The sequence below is a fragment of the Penaeus vannamei genome, chromosome 3 (assembly GCF_042767895.1).
Source record: "Penaeus vannamei isolate JL-2024 chromosome 3, ASM4276789v1, whole genome shotgun sequence".
In the NCBI taxonomy this organism is placed as follows: domain Eukaryota; kingdom Metazoa; phylum Arthropoda; class Malacostraca; order Decapoda; family Penaeidae; genus Penaeus; species Penaeus vannamei.
The window spans coordinates 50764207-50781706 of NC_091551.1; the positions used below are offsets into that span (position 1 = coordinate 50764207).

The 17500-nt window shown below is 35.4% G+C and overlaps 2 protein-coding genes across 2 annotated transcripts in view; one reads left to right on the forward strand and one right to left on the reverse strand.

Annotated features, from left to right (window-relative positions):
• retm (real-time) overlaps nucleotides 1-14935 on the forward strand; it is a gene marked incomplete in the record, with an annotated part of 107349 nt that extends 92414 nt beyond the window's left edge. Inside the window, 13 exon segments of the mRNA XM_070114592.1 lie at nucleotides 210-296; nucleotides 1616-1731; nucleotides 2048-2237; nucleotides 2490-2578; nucleotides 2736-2894; nucleotides 3025-3137; nucleotides 3384-3489; nucleotides 3830-3907; nucleotides 6808-6939; nucleotides 7279-7420; nucleotides 7596-7732; nucleotides 10464-10621; nucleotides 10784-14935. Coding sequence (XP_069970693.1) covers nucleotides 210-296; nucleotides 1616-1731; nucleotides 2048-2237; nucleotides 2490-2578; nucleotides 2736-2894; nucleotides 3025-3137; nucleotides 3384-3489; nucleotides 3830-3907; nucleotides 6808-6939; nucleotides 7279-7420; nucleotides 7596-7732; nucleotides 10464-10621; nucleotides 10784-10880 — 1604 coding nt within the window.
• Nucleotides 14936-17164: 2229 nt separating this feature from the next.
• LOC113802235 (NAD-dependent protein deacylase sirtuin-5, mitochondrial) overlaps nucleotides 17165-17500 on the reverse strand; it is an 8642-nt gene continuing 8306 nt past the window's right edge. The window contains exon 6 of the mRNA XM_070114607.1: nucleotides 17165-17500. This exon is cut by the window's right edge and continues 278 nt beyond it. The gene's annotated coding sequence lies outside the window, so the exon portion shown is untranslated.

A 17500-nucleotide genomic window follows, 5' to 3' on the forward strand; every position in this document is an offset into this window, starting at 1 on the left:
TTGTCTTTGTGTCACCATTTTGATTGTAAAAGTAAAAGTCTAATAAGGGATTCATAGTAATAACTACTTAATTTTCTTTTGTATGTATATAACTTTCCCCCTTTTTGTAAAAGAGAAAAAAACCCTTCATTAGTAAGAAAAAAGAATAGAAATAAAATATTAACATAAAATCTCTTTACCCATTCTAAAACTTCTTGAAAAAATTTCAGATGTTTTCATGACAGACACAAAGTTCATTAATCGGTGTCTGAATAACGTAGTGACGGAGGAGGTGGATAATTGCCGAACAGATCAGGGTATCGCCTTCTTTCCTTTTTTTCCCCTTTTGTTGTCCATTTCTTTCTTATGATGAGATGCACTTTTGCACTGCATTACGGTGGTTGAGATGAGAAACGAGACTTTGTGCTATTATTAAGAGGATTGTGATTATTGCTATTATGCAGCTATTTTATTTCTTAGGTTTTCTTGAATTTTATTTTTATTTTTTTTGTATTTTGTTTTGTGCTTATTGTATGTCCTGTAATATTTTTTTTCAGTGTAGATGCTTTCAGGTACCCATAGAAGACATGGTAGGGAAGAATAGACGCTGTAATTGTATTATTCATTTTCTGATCAGGTAGATATGTTATTATCTATGAGGGACATGGATCTATTCTGCTTCTTTGATGTAGCTAAACCATTTAAAGGAACTATTTGCATTTTCTACCAGATAAGGAGTAGGTGAATAAGTGAGAGAATGAATCATAGAGAGAAAATGAGTGAGAAAGAGAGAGAGATATATGTGTTTGGATGTGTGTGCGTGTGCGCGTGCGTGCGAGTGTGCGTGTGTGCGTGTGTGCGTGTGCGTGTGCGCGTGTGTGCGTGTGTGTGTGTGTGTGTGTGTGTGTGTGTGTGTGTGTGTGTGTGTGTGTGTGTGTGTGTGTGTGTGTGTGTGTGTTTTTAAGGCATACTTGAAAGCCAAACTTAAAACAATTTTTCATTTAATATTGTTTTTCTCTTTTCTTTTTCATTTTCCCTTTTTCTTTCTTTTCTTTTGAATTGCTATTCACCTTTCAGTACACCCAGTGTGGAAAATTCACTCACTTCACTTCAGCATATCAGTATCCTCTGTTTGTATTTTCATTACTTCTATTAATTTTACTTTTTCTCTCTCTCTCAACTATCGTGTCTTTGCTGAAAGAGTTGATATTCAATTTAGGTTTCCTTTGTTTATTTCTTTCTTTTCTTTTCTTTTTCTTTTCTTTATCTTTTCTTTTTCCTTTCCCACTTTTTTTTTCTATTGTACGTCATCATCTTCCACCATATAACTTAACCCCAACTGAGGCTGGGGCTTTATAGAGCTAGTCCTATTTTAATGGTATTGTTTCTTAATATAAAGCTTAAAATTATTACATGTAAACCTAAGCTTTCTTGTCTGTCAATAGGATATGCTTCAAACCATGAAATATGTTTAATAATATTTTTTTCAAGATGAATCAGTTGCCAAGATTTTTTTTCTTCTTTCATCATGAACTAAAGAGGCAAGTCATTGAAGAAGATTAAGCAGAAAGTTAGAAATAGTCATTATAAGATGGATTGGACTGAATATTGACAATTATAATTTCCTGCCAATTAGATAACAACAAGCTGGATGCCGACTATATCAAGAGGTGCTTAGGTGACCTGACCCCACTCCAGGAGTCAAGATTAATACAGCTCAAGAAATGGGTCGGCGAGCTTCAGAAAGGAAAGGTGAGGGACCCCCTTGCATTTATCGATCTTCCTTAAGCTATTGTGTGGGAGTTCTTGATTCGGTTTTCCTGGGACTTAAGTATTATCTTGATTTTAGTGAATGAGTTTTAGTGATGATTATTGCTCAAGGTCATCAGCAGAAGGGGATGAAATTTTAGTTGCTTTTGTCATCTAGTGTCCTGGGTCTTTCGGATTTCCATGTAAAGCTTATTTCACAGAAATAACCTCTTAGTTAGTTAAAGAAAAAAGAATATAAAATTAGATGAATAAAAAGGAAAATAATGTTTTGAGCACCACTGCTTCTGTTACTCCAAAGGTCCCCAGCGATGCTTGCCTGCTGAGATTCTTGCGGGCGAGAGACTTCAACATCGAGAAGGCCCGGGAGATGCTGAGCCATTCCCTGATATGGAGGAAGAAGAACCAGATTGACAAGATCATGAACGAGTACCAGATCAATCAGGTGGTGAAAGACTACTTCCCAGGAGGCTGGCACCACCAGGATAAGGGTATGGACGTCTTTCTCTCCCTTACCTCTTTCTTTTGTAGTGTTAGTAGTTTTATAAGGTTTACCTGTCTTTGAATTATAATGAGAAAGTTAGACTTATTACCCTACACTACTTGTTTAATTACCATGTTTCTTTAGAAGTGTCTGGTCTGTCATGATTGCAAAGAGAGTGGTTGTAACACTTTTCAAGTTTGTAACTCAGTTGATGATATGGCTTACATTACTACTATTAATATTCTAAAATGTTGTGCAGAGGGAAGACCTTTGTATCTTCTGAGACTGGGTCAGATGGATGTCAAGGGACTGGTGAAGTCTGTAGGTGAAGAGGGACTGCTCAAACATGTAAGTGTATGGACTAAAGGAATCTTACAGTTATGTTTATAAGCACATTAGATTCTTTTGGAGACAAGAGTTAATGTACGAAAAGATAAAAAGTGTATCTAGTGCCAGTTCAGATTGTGTTGTTTTTATATTGAACAATGTTTTATTCCCATGAAAGACTCTGCACATCTGCGAAGAAGGCCTACGGCTAACTGAAGAGGCCACAGCCAGTCAGAGTCAGCCGATTACAAACTGGACTCTCCTGGTTGACTTGGAAGGCCTTAACATGAGGCATCTGTGGAGACCAGGCATTAGGACCTTACTAAAGATAATTGAGGTAAGGGATTATTTTTTATATTCAGTATTCTCGGGATTTGGCTGTTCCCTTTTGAATGTATGACCACACGAGAATATTCATCTTTATTCGTTTATAATATTACAAGCTTATGCTCTTCATTTGTATGCAGATCGTAGAGGCAAACTACCCTGAGACAATGAGTCGAGTTCTCATAATTCGTGCTCCTCGAGTTTTCCCGATCCTGTGGACACTTGTTTCTACATTCATCGATGACAACACAAGGTAATACAGAAAACAGCATATGTAGAAAAGTCTTGAGTCATGTTATAAAAGAGAAAATATTGTTCCCTTTACATTAGTTGATAAGCTAAGCTTGGTTGTATGTTACAAGCTCCATATATATGTATCTTGTTAATATTTTTCATGAATCGTTCAGAAAGCTCCAGTATAGTATGATACTTGTTTAAGTCAAAAGCAATTATAACCTATTTGTGTACTCATGTTTATATCTTCCTTTATTATTTACAGATCAAAGTTCCTCTTCTATGGTGGAAATGACTACCAGGGCCCAGGCGGCTTGGTTGACTACATGCCAAAGGAGAACATCCCTGATTTCTTAGGAGGTGAATGTAAGGTAAGGCAAATATTTTACTTTTGTTATTATTGTCATTATTATATTTATGTATATAAGTCTGTATTATTTGATACCATTGAATTGGATATTCTTTTTGTTAGTAAGTAGAAAAACTAAGTTGGTATAAAAGAGCTGCACCAAAGATGTCATATTAAATCTCGTAATGCCTATTTATATAAGAATCTCCTCAAGCCAATTTAAGGGAAAGCAGAAAATATATTCACATAATGCTTTTAGAATTACTTGTTACTGTAAGGATTACGCAGCCAAGATAACCATTTCTATATATATCTCTTGTCTGTCTCTTCTTTTTCTGTTGTGGTTGGCGTACTGGCAACAGCGAAGCACACTTTCTCGCTTAGGCCCAGTACCTGAGTCCTTGTACACTGTCATGTACCCAGACGAGTTGGAGCTTAGAGTAAGGGATTGAAAAATGCGCGATAAAAGAAAGGGAGTTTAGATGGCTCGTGCATTCCCTGGAGCCCTAGATCCATTGTTGTATGCACCGCGGTCTCAACTCAGATGCCATTATTTTCATGCACATTATCATGAGAAATGTGCCTATGGGAAGTGCACTTTCTCATTCCTTTGATTTTTTTAAACGTTTATTTTCTGCTGATATTATTATTATTGTGTTTTGACGAGGTGCATTCAAAAATCATCTAGCAGTCAGTTATTTTGTCTTTGGTTAATGCTCTAGATCAGGATTAACACATGTTGACTGCAGCACAAGATGCTCTCACATAATATATATAAAGCTTTGGTTGGCTGTTGTTGGTAGACATCTGAGGGCTCAGAAAGATGGGTCTTGAAATGGTGTATTCATAGATTGAAATTATTAGTGAATAAGACATTTTTATATATATTATGTGGTGTCGTCTTGAAAGTTGATTTGTTTGCATAACTTACTCACACAATGAAGAAAGAATGCTCAGTGTGGTGTATGAAGTTAGCCATTTTCATGTCATTGTCAGAATTTCTAAGACATTAGGTATCCATCAGGAAAGATGTTAAGTCTCAAGGCTTTACATCCATCGGTTAATCTCACTAATCAAGTTTTCTGTGTCGAGGTTAAAGTCAAATGATTCAACAGCAAGCTGAGTATTTGGTGTTTCATTATCATGCTTGAAATAAGAGAACACAAGTGTTCAGTGATAAAGTTCCACAAAATGTGATATGAATTTTTACAGGAACACTTTCACATTTCATAAGTTATTGTTTTCATATTTTGGTATTTAAATGGAATTGTTCACATCGGGAGATTCTTTTTATTCCATGATGTGCACTGAGTATTGCTATTTTATTTCTTTTAAAATCTTATGTTCATACAAGAAAACCAATTAATAAGAAGGAATTTTTTACTTAGTTTTGCTGCTCCATCACTCCCAAGTGGGCACACACATGCACTCAAAGTTTCACTTACACTTACACTTACACCAACTCATTTTCACTCACTCACACACACTCATTCTCACACACCACCTCACTTGCATACTAACTCTCACTCTCACTCTGTCAGCACATATTGCTTGATTATTATTACCATTATTAATTAAACTGTTTCATTAGGAACTTTTGGAGCAGTTGAATAGTATATTTAAGTAAATAGAAATAAGAGAATGGTAAACAAATTGCATTTCTCATTAAGGCAAGATACTTTCATATTGACATCATATTTTGTGGATTTGTTTTTATGGGAATGGTTATGAAATTGAAAACTGAGAAAATTGTCTTTGTCAGAAATGCAGAATATGATTGCTCATACATACAAAAGAAAAAAAAATGTATATATACAGGTACCAGACCATTAGCTGGAAAACTGTCATGTTTGAAGTGGTGATTTTGAATATGACAGATTTTGCAGTAGCTTGGCACGGTTGTTACATAATTTTTGATGTGCGAATTTCCTCTTTGTGCATTTGTGATTTTTTGGTCAATGCTCTATTACAATTTCCATTTGATACTATACCTCAAGCAACTCCAGTAGAAGTTAGTATTGGCAGAGGAAAACCAGGGATTTTGTTTCTGCTTTTCCTTGCATATTTGTTGGAAGAAATATTTGAAGTGATAAAAGATCAAGTAAGACCTTGGGATTGCAAGTATATTGGTATATATCCATTATACAGTGTTGTTTGGTTTATATTCCTTTATTCATTTTATAGAATATAATAAAAAGTAAGCCTTTTGCCAGGTGTATGGAAATCACAATCTCCTTAGGTCAAGTTTACTGGATAAATGGTCCTGTACCTGTATGTATATGTATTTGTGCTGATGTCATATCTCTTCATATATGATCATGACTTTGATCTTTCAAGAGAAAAGTGAATATGGGATCATAGATATGGATGATAGGAATAAAAATAATGGATGCAGTCATTGATTTGTATAATGTGGATAAGTGGAAAGCTGAAGGAAGGGAAGTAAGGCAAGCACTTTTGTTTTTTAATTTTGATTTTTCCTGAATAAACGTGATATTGGTAGGTATCTTGTTCGGGCTCTGAAAGATGTGTTGGGTGTTTGTTTAGTGTCGGTAATGCATTTTGTTGTGAGCCTAACATGTATGTGCCAGAGATTTGTTTTAATAGCAGAAGCATAAGATACCAGCATTTACTTGAGGAAAAGGCTGTTTTGAATACTGATTATTTTAATTTTTTCATTTTGTTGTTGAAATTCTTTTTAATGCAGATAAGACACCTGTTAATTTGTATTAATAACATGCAATAAATCTAATTGAAATCTATGAAGGTGGTAATATGTGTGGCTAATTTTGGTAAGTTTGTTTTAGCTTTAAATAAAACTCCTTACTTAGGAGGGCAGACATATAACAGTGAGATCGTAAGGGAAGGCCAGAAAGAAAAGCCCAAAACACTGCTTTTTCTGTAGTTTTGAATAGCTTGTGAGTTAACAAGTGATTTAACCTTTAAGAAATTGGTTCCATGATATTAATATTACCAGAAAGCTAATCTCTGTGTGACTTATATTTTGTTTACCTTTTATGTGTTATTTTGATTAACTAATTGAACTATAAGTAATATCTGTAGTACGGTAGACACTTTTCTCGACTGAACTATCTATTTAGAATTTTCTCTCGAAATTGCTTTTAATTGATTTTATGGATGTCAAGAAAATCAGTATTTTACAATTGCTACATAAAGAAACATGAAATATATGAAGAAAAGGCATACTAATTCTCTGACATGAATCAGTCTTTGATGCAAACTGTTGATGAAGTTAGGAATCGAAAAAAAGTATGTCTCATAAGTTATTGAAGTTGATTTATATAGTCTAGTAATTACCATTTCCCTTTGGGTTCTGCAGAGTATGGTGCACGAGGGAGGCTTGGTGCCAAAGAGCATGTACCAGCCTGGAGAGGAATTTGATGGAACAAGGCAACACATCCTCCTATCGGAACAGTCTGTTTATCACTCTGTGTCTCTAGGTCGTGGACAGGTAAGGGCTCTGACTTTCAGCTGTGCAGTTTCACATTTCATGAGAGGGTCAGGTTACAGAAATTTGCATGTGTGGTTAGCTCTTTCAGAGTTTAGCTTGTTTTATTCGATTTTGTATTATTTACAGAACCCTCAGTAGAATTGAAGGAGGATAGTTTTTACTCTCAAAATGTTATAAGATTCTTATATTTTATTACTTATAGATTTGACATAATTTAAAATCAAGGACTAGATATAGATATGGTGTATGAATCCCTTGATGAGTATAGTAAAACCTTCCATCATGACTTGCATGGTTGCAATTTTGGTAAAAGATATTTAAAAGAGAGATACTCCACAGGTGCATGAGGTGGTGCTGTTAATTGAGGAACCTGGTTCAGTTATCTGCTGGGACTTTGATGTCATGAAGAGCGATGTCACTTTCTCTGTTTTACGCACCAAAGTTCCCATCACAAACCGGCAGGAGCCACACTCACCTACAGGTAGTGCATCGTGTGGATGTCACACTTGGTTATCTTAATGTTTCAGAGCATTGATATTGTATATCTTGAATATTCTTATGTACTTGTAATAGATTTTATATACAAAGGTTGCATGTCAATTAATTCATGTAAAATCTTATTTTCTACGTCTGATTTATTTCATAATTCTTTTAAGGTGCAATGGGTGTGATTGATGCAGTGATTGGTACTGATGACCAGCATCGGTCTGTGATTGAGAAGACTTGGCGAGAAGGTCATGAGTACTTCCGTGTTGAACCTCAGCTAGTTTGTCATGATGGAGAAAGTATACAGGTTAGTTGCTACCTGCAGAATGAAGGCAGAAAACTTGCAAAGTTGATATTTTTGGGGTGAATATCCATCTGTATCAGACTTTTTCGAGAATTTTGTATTTCCCAAATTTGTATATTTACAAGGAAGGATAAGAAACAGAAGGCTTAAACCCCAAAGAATAGTTGAACTTTTAGTTTTCTGTCATTGGTTACGAGATCATGGAATACCGTAGGTAAGTTTGGAATGTAATAGAAGATGAGGATTGATTAGTTTGATATTGTGTAATGTACACAGAGTGGGAAATAGTAGTTTGATTTTATCCTGTATAGAAGTTTGTTGGTAGTGCGTTCTTGTTTTTTGAGATTGAAACCCTTGTCTCTTGTTGACTTTTTATGTATTTAATTTGTGTGTGTGGTGATCACTTTTTATAGCCTGTCTGAAATAATGACTATTCTTTTAAGTAATCATAGACTTTACTTGCTTGTACTATGTCTTGCGTCAAGCCATCTTTCAAACTACCATTAAAGTGATAAGCTTAAACACTGGATTGTGTGATTATAGTAGTAGTATTTGTATACAATATTTTGTTTTTGTATGGAGAAGTTTCCTCTGAATTTCCAGTAGAGCAGTAAAACTAGTTAAAAGGGAAAAATTATAATCCAGTGGTTTGGCCAGTAAGGAACACTTACAGACCAATTTACTGTGATGAATCTGTCAAGTGTAACCAAGTAGTGATGAAAATCGTCTGCCACGGAAGATTTTCACTTCTACTTCACTTGAACAGTCTTAAGCTTTCTGTATGTTTTAATTCCCTTGTGTAAAAGCCTACATGTATGTTGATTTCTAGCTAATTTTATTTTTTAAATTATACCTGTGCTGCTTACTTCCATTGTATTCTTCTTGTTTTTGCATTTTTTCCTTCCCCTTCTTCCAAGTTTCATGAGCGAGATGTGCACGAAACCTGCCGTATGGATCTACAGCGAGTCTATCGTGAAGGAGAAAGCTCTCAGGTCAGACCTACCGGATAATGATGTTAAAATAAGTGTCACAGATCTACGTTCTTCTTTCTCTATGGCCCATGAACACCTCATTGTGTTATAATACAAGAGGAATGTATACACTTGTTTAAACTGTGGGGTTGGGTGTGTGTGATTTTGTGCATGCATGTACAAAGACGATGTTGAATGTGGGTGTGTGGGTAAAGATGGGTAGTCGGGTAGAGGTGGGTGTGTGGGTATGGATGGGTGGGTGGGTGGTTCTTGTTTGTATTGGCGTGTTCTAAAGATTTAAAGGTTACTGATATACGTCCTCTTGTGTTATTATTGCACTTTATTCTTCTGGTTCACTTTATTCCCAACAAATCGTTACTGTAAACGCCTGCTATAGATTACTTAATATTTATTTATGGACACACACTCTCTCTTAACCCAAAAGCTGCCAGCTATATGGACACCTGAACTAACTACAATTGCCAGTCAAATTACCATATTTCTTCACTGTGTTAGAAAATGCATAACTGTGCATATCAGAGGATACCCAGGACAAGAATGCATGGACTGTTTGAGCACAGTATGGGTCAAACCAAATGTCAAAAGAAGTCACTGGCACTGGGTGGTGGAGGGTCCTTGATCTTACAAAACATTTTATTTTCTCTCTGCCATGATAAGATAACATTAATAAATATTATTGATATCATGAAAACTAACATCTTTTTCTTTTCAAAACTGTATTAATAGTCACATTGTGGTCATGCATAATCTTCTGCTTCCATGCATTTGCACTGCATCCTTCTGCTTTCTTATGTTAACATTTAAAAGAATAAATGTTCGTTGTGACTCCAATTTGTGTATACATTAGATGATACACTTGATTTTTCTTTGGAATGGCAGTAGTTACTTGCATATGGTTTCTATGTTTATCAATATGCTCATCTTTGTTTTTAATATCACAAAATGTTATTAATTTTTTCTTACTAATCTTTCTTCAGTTTCTTTTTGATTTTCACTAATTCCCAAATGTCATATATATATTAAAGGCTTGAAAGATATGTATTTATATATCCATGTTATCTGGTAAAATGCATGGCCGGCACATTATGTAAACAAAATTAAATATATTATTTTTAAATTCAGAGTAATTTCATGTCACCATCTATGTCATGCCATTTAACCTTAACCCATAAGCTGCCAGCTAGATAGACACCTCAACTAACTCCTGTTGCCAGTCAAATTGCCATATTTCTTCACTGTGAGGAAAATTCATAACTGTGCATATCAGAGGATACCCAGGACAAGAATGCATGGACTGTTTGGGCACAGTACGGGTCAAACCAAATGTCAAAAGAAGTGTCACTGGCAGTGGATGGTGGAGGGCCCTTGACCTTATAAAATGTATTGCTGGCAGCCTGTAGATTAAGCACTTCAGATGGGTTCAATAGTATTGTCAGTTTATTGCCTTGGAGTTTATCCATTTCAAGGATGAATCACATGCATAGTATATCAATAATTCTTGATTGTTTTTATTTTTTATTTATTATTATTTTTTATTTATTATTATTTTTTTTCTTATTCCATGATTTCACATTCGCATGGTACCCAGTTTGAATTAATTTAAACAGATGCAGGCCTGTCAGATTGTAGTGCATTCACAAATTGATATTTCTTTTGGTGTATCTCTCTCTCTATATATATATATATATTGTAAGCAGCCCAATTCTTGCATTTAATATTCTAATCAACATTTTGTTTTGCAGGGGTCCCATGTGACATCACACATGGGAACATATATATTACAATGGCGCTACTATGAGTCAACACAGCACACATCCCCCTTAGATATTATTGATACCATAACTGCACCCAAGGCAAAGATCATGTATTACTATGAGACTCTCAAGTCAGCAGACTATAGGTAAAGAATGAATTTTATTGTTGAAACCTTCATGATGATCCATTATTTGTATAATTGTACAGAAGGTTAAATATTTGTGCTTGGTACTATTGTGGCATATACCTCAAACATTTTTTTTTCTTCTTTTTGTTACATTAACTCAAGCAATCTATACTTCTACAGGGGATCCATGACAAGCCTTCAGTCCTGTCAGAGTGGCTTCTCTTCCCTGTCATCCAACACCAACAAGTCAGCGACGTCATCCTGTCCGTCCCGCTGACCTTGATGAATTGAGTGTTAGGGATCAAAGTGTTTTTTGTAATCAGGGTTGAAATCACTCTCTTGACTGAACTGAAGTAGAGTACAACTGTATTCTTTATCGATTTTCTTGTTTCTTTCTTTTTGTTTTTGAGAAAGAGCCTAAGTATTCTAAGCATTTTGGATCTTCAGGTTTTTGTAAATGCTAATTATAGCTGCTGTAAAGAAAAATTTGTAAAAGAAAGAAAGAAAAGAAAATATCCTGGTACTATCTTGGAATTTTTAGCATGAAAGACCCATCATTGTTATCATTCTTTTCCACTTAATGAGGTGGATGGTGTTATTCCAAATATTTCCAACTTTTGTGGTTTATGCAAATCACAGGTGTTTTAGATTGTATGGGGGATGTATATCATGAGACTTTTGCAGTGGCATGGATAGTTACAGGGTATTTTTCATTATGGATTGAAATTTTTGAGGAATTCATCATTATTGTTCAGAATATCAAATTTGCCTGACTTCCCGCATAATGATTAATTTAGACTTTAGAATGCTCTTGCCAAACTGTCACAAAATGTACCAGTGATAATAGAGAAGCTCCTATCATCTTATAAGCAAAAGGTACAAACAATCGTCTCATAATGGTAGAGCCCAGCTGGTGCTTTTGGCATTGTACTCATGTCTCTAGTGGAATGGAAGCCCTTCCATGTGAAATGGGGTCAGACTTTATGTAGAAACCATCACTCTGTTACATTTGGCATTAAGGGTTTCAAATTCATGTTACCAAATATTTGTGTTTCTGGATTTTGCAAGCATGATTGATATTCTTAAAAAGGAGTTTAGGATTTCTACATTTTATTTTTTGAAGATGTTCTGTGAAACGGTACCCTCCTTGGGAATACCTCTTGGCATATACCTCTATTGTGAGTATTTTAGTATTTTCACACAGAAAATAGTCTAGTTTTTACATAGATTTATCAGTAAGAAAGATGCAAGTCTTGAGCTCAGCTCACTTTCAGTAATGTCTTGTTTAGACAATTGGATTACTTTATTTTTAATTTGTTTCTACATAGTTAAAAAGAAGTTTGCTCAATGAAATGGTACAATAAAAAAAATACAAATGATCATATATATAAGTAATGTAGAAATACATCTAATAGATTGAGTAAACAGACCATCAGCTCAGTGTAGAGAAAACTAGCTTTCATAGGAACTCCTCATGAAAATCCCTGAAGTGCAGAGGAGTCCCAAGAAGAGGAATGAAAAAAAAAAAAGAATCCTAAACATTCTTATAACTGTAGCTTCTATGAAGACTTGATAAGAGTAGGTATTGTGCAGAGAGGATAACATGATTTTACGAAAGATTAGAGGGTCATGTATTATTTTACTATACTATTAGGGAATGCTCAAGAAATGTTTGAAATAAGAGATCAAAGAAATCAAATGTGAAAGTGTTTGTTCTTGTGATGAGCAGAGAATCTGTGTGATCAAATAGCGAGTCAAACTCCAAGATGATGTCCCCTGTAAGGTGTCAAACAGGCGTCTTTTCCCCCCGTCTTCCATAAAGGTCTATCATCCATCATTCTCCAACCAAGATTCATGACTTGAGCAAACGATTATCACCAGAGAGAAAGCTGAATGTGAGATATTGGTAATATTATAGTAATTCCATATATTTTAAAAACAAGTACGAAGAGTTAGTGTAGGGCCTAGCATAAAATATGAATTAAGAAAAAGCCTCTATATGCACATGTTTAGTATTGTTGTAAGGATTGTGTATGCATATGTACATGCTTGCACATTGTTAAAACTCAGTGTAGATCACTGAAGTCCATTTTATAGTGTAATTATTAAAAGAAATCAGAAAAAAACCTATTGCAGAAACTGTACAACTGTCAGTATTTTATTCTGTTGATAGTATACATGCTTCATTATTGTTGTCTGCCGGAAGAAGGAAGCTAAAATTTGATATGTTTATTCACGTAATTGATTAGTTCTGGAAAAAAAAAAGTGAATTGTCAGCAATCTTAAAGTTGTCCAGTGACTGTCTTTAGGCATGTTTAGTCTAGTCCAACCATATCATAAGAGATTGTTATAAATGATATTGTAGTTATTGCTGATTTTGGTAATTTTTAATACTAAGGCTGAACATAGGAAGATTTATTATTCTAAAGAAGAATGTTGCTGGATAGTAATTGGATCGTAAAATGCTGTATAGAGAGAATGGGAAGCCAATTTTGTTTATCACAGCAATTTCAGGTTAAAATGTAAGCACTTTGTTGCCGCAAATTTTAAATTCTAAATTACATTTTTATTAAGTGTTGACATTGGGCTGCCTGGGGCTGATGTGCACCTGTGGTTCCCTAGCACCCACTTATTTATTTTCATTTATTTGAAACTTTTGTAATGTTAATTGCAATTTTTAAAATCAAAATGTAAGGATAAATAAAGATGATCATTAGGACAGTTGCATTGTGGGTAATGATATCTCCCACCATAATTTATCATTATCATTTTATTGTATACTTTTTGTAATATCACTAGAATTTGATCTGAAAGTGTCTGTTCTGTTCTTGGTATGTTTTTAAGCCTTCAAAGAATTTTTACTTCAATATTTTACTTCCTTTATGAGCCTATGTGGGCATTCTCAAAGACAAAAAAGGAAAGTTTTGTGTGCCTCACCTTAATTAAAACATAATTGTGCATTTCCCTTCCATGAAAATTGTGCTGATAAATTTGGTGATATGTGCTTCTTCCTGTATACCAGCTTGATATGATCTCTCTGCCAAGTTATTCATAGGTTTGAGTGATATTTAGTGTATAAAACTGGCTGTAGAGTATTTATGTATTTTAATTTCTTGGGAAATTTGTGTATTCCTTAAGGATATGTGTATATCTTATGTGTAGGCATAGGATACACCCTGTCATTAATGCATACACAGTAGCAACACAGTTGTTTTAAGACAGTTGTAGTAGATCTGCAACTAGTATTCTTGATTGCTGTACTGGTGCCCTGGTGGTAGGTACATATGTGGTAAGAGTAGGAAAGTGTACTTGTTACAGGTAGGATTTTAGGGGCTGGTCATTTTGATGAAAAATGTTCTTGAAAATGTTCTTGATTATTTCCCTTTTTTTCTCTCTTCACGTTTGTTGTTTAAGACATCTTTTCTCTTTAATTTCTTTACATTGCATCACCTTTAAAATTATTCAAGGTGAATTTAGATTAAGGTTTTAATGGATAAAGAAATATTGAATTATAATATTAAGTTGTAAATTGGTTTTGTCAAATCTATAATATGCAAAGTCCTTGTTTTTTAATGGTGTAATTTGTTATTAATATTTTAACCATGAAATAAAAACTTTATTGAGAAGACCAGGATGAATCCTCCCCCCCCCCCTCCCCATCTGATACTGGAAATGTTGGCAAGTTTAGATGAAAATAAAACAAATATGGCTTTTTTAAGGTAGGATAATGCATTGTAAGTTGACAAGCAATAAAGACATATATGTAATAAAAATTTAGATATGAAAATAGACTTAAAGTACATGTAAATGACCCAAAATTTGGAATATAGTATGATGATTTTGTAAATTCCAGAGTGCTTGCTTGGTACCAATAGTGATACTAGACTGAGTCCAGATAATGTTGATTATATCTTATGTTACTGCATCATTGTATGTGCTTTTTAATTTGCACTCTCACACACACACACACACACACACACCACTTTCCTAAGTTTACATAAATATAAACATAGGTATTCGTACTTTTAAAAAGAAGAAAAATGCAGCCGTAAAAAATAGGATTAGAAGTCCTTTTTCACATGGTTCTTGATTTACTAATGTTATATATAATTTAAACAATAAAAAAAATTGCTGATTAGGTAGTGTTGCTATGTGCTTTATTATATTCTGTAAATTAAAGGTGAAGTATTACATTATCTGGATTATGGAGCTTAAAACAAGAAACTTTGTGATGACAAGTTTCTTACATAAATAATGTACTTATCAGGGTGATATTGTAACATAGAATCCGTGCTGCTCTTTTAGTGAGTAAAAAAGATAACATGGAAGAAAGTTGTTCTTTGTTTAACCTTCAGGGTCTGATTGGGTTTGTTTCTAAATGCAGGGTATTGGCAAATCCCTAAAGTATGGATTTTTCAACCTCAATGGATTGGCCAATGTGGACTATACCCTCAAAGTTGTATTGGAAAAGTAATGCAATTGAATGATGCTTTGTGACAAAGGGTAAAATATTACTAGTTGCTTCTTATTTTTTTCATGAAAGGCTAGTATAGCACTTAGGTCTGGTTTTAAAATGGCAAAGTAACAGTGATAGTTAATAATTTACCATACTACCCAGGTACAAGATAATACATTAAGTTAATACAAATATCCTGAAATTGAGGCCCCATACTCCAAGCATTTGCTTCCTGTACCACCAAGGAATATGAAGACCCCTTGCTATATATTATCCTTCTAAAGATAAAAGGCAACCTTATCACACATGAAATATATCAGCAGATAAGAGCACTTCGATTAATATACTGGTTGCATTTGGCATGATAAAAATGCCATGCCTATTGTAAGTTTAGTACATTATTTTTAACAATGCAGAGAAGGCTCTTCAAGTGCACAGGTCACTAAGGATCAATTATTACTGCAGCCCTAACACCTTCCCCTCTCCCTCCTCACACTATCCGCAGCAGACATGATAAACGTTCCATCCCCTTCTACCATATACTCACCTCCACCTACCTTTGCGTTTACTCCTCAGACACCAGTCTCCCCCCCCCCCTCATAAGAAAACCTTTGTCTTACAAAACTTCCAGACCAACTCCATTTCAGAAACTTGAAGATATTCAAAACTATCTGCTTGAGTCCCAAAATGACACCCAAAAAACGTCATCCACCCTCAAATTCCACAACTCCAGCTCCCTCCACACTCAAAACTGACTGGCGATATCCATCCTCCTCCTACTCCCTTCCAACACAGCCCATCCTCCCCAGCTCCAACTACACCCACATTAACCCTCCCTCCATCCCCTCTATGCCCTTCCCATCCTCCACCCCTGATACCACTCTTGATACCCCCCCCCCCCCCTCTAATTCACTATCTCACCCCCTAGCTCATTCCCCTTCAAATTCTCCAGCACACATAGTATACATTATCACTCATAGATCAATTAAGATATAGCTCTCCTTGGAATATTTGTGGTTTCTGTTCTCACAGACCTGACCTTCATCATATCCTTTCTTCTTATAACCTATCCATTATCTGCCTTCAAGAAACTTTTCTTACACATCCTCCTCTTCTTTGCAACCTATTCTTGTTCCTCAGACACATACATATCCTTCACTTTATTTCTTTTCCCTATTTTATTCAGGCTCACTATATGGGGCTTAACCCACTGGCACCGGGTGTCACGTACGTACATGCCATGGCTTTGTGGACCAAACGCCGGGGGCATCATGCCATGCCCATTCCCACGCTACTGGCTCGTCGGCAGAGGTTGTTTTCCTCCACTAGTAGCGGCTTCATTTATATGGTAAACATTTTAGGCAATGGCACCTAAAGTGAAGGTAAACCTTCAAAATTTTAATATTTTCATAAATTTTAGAAAAATACAAGCTTTTAGGTGCTATATGTCGCTCGCAAACTACCGATCGAGCCGGGCGCAAACGGGAAACTGCCAGTGCGCGCCAACAAGCCGGCGCATATGTAAACTTGACAAAATTTTTACCTGTCGCTGATGGGTTAATGCCCCATTAAGCCTTTCCCCTTCATCAACTAGCCTATCTGATTTTGATTTTGATAATAGATAAGGATACCCCCTGACAACTCTATCCATTCCAAACCACCCACCCAGTTTATTACTCAACCTCCAGAATGCACACCTTCCTCTCTCCCAACATTCTCCTCTCCATCTATTGCACATTCTTCTTCAATGTCTACCCCCCTCTTCCTTTATTACTATTCTTCATCCCTGCCACAGAACTACTCCACTTCACACCACCCCCACCTTCCTTTTGCCCTTGTCCTTCTATTACCCCTACCTCTGCAAACCTCTTGAGTACTCTCTTTGGCCCAGCTAAGTGGGACCAATTCTTTGTGATTCAACCCACAACCCCCTACTCTGAGAATACCCTTCTCTTTTCAAATCTAGAAGGAGAAAAAAAGTTACCAGATCATGATCAAGTTTCTGCAATAAGTTATAAAATCATTTCCATTCTGTTAAATTATTCCTTCTCATATCTTTATATACACAATATCCAAAGATGATTTACCATGATAGAAAAACCAAAAATGAAATATATTTATTTACAAACAGACCACACTATGACTCCTCTCTCTTCACACTTATTAAACTCAGTTCTTGAATCTGGTCTATATTCACCATGCCATAAACCTGGGAAATGACAACAGCTTTAAGAGTGAACCAATTTAAAATATAATAAAATAAAACCCATGTGAGCTACACAGGTTTGAGCAGAGCCCATGAGCCCAAGCCAAGCACTGCTTATGACAGCCTTCAAGGGGGTATTTATGCCTTTTTACTCCCATGAATGAGATACAAGTTTCCAGATGGGGCAGCATGCTTGAGCTTTTCCCCTCATGGGAAAGGGGAGATTCGAAAATTT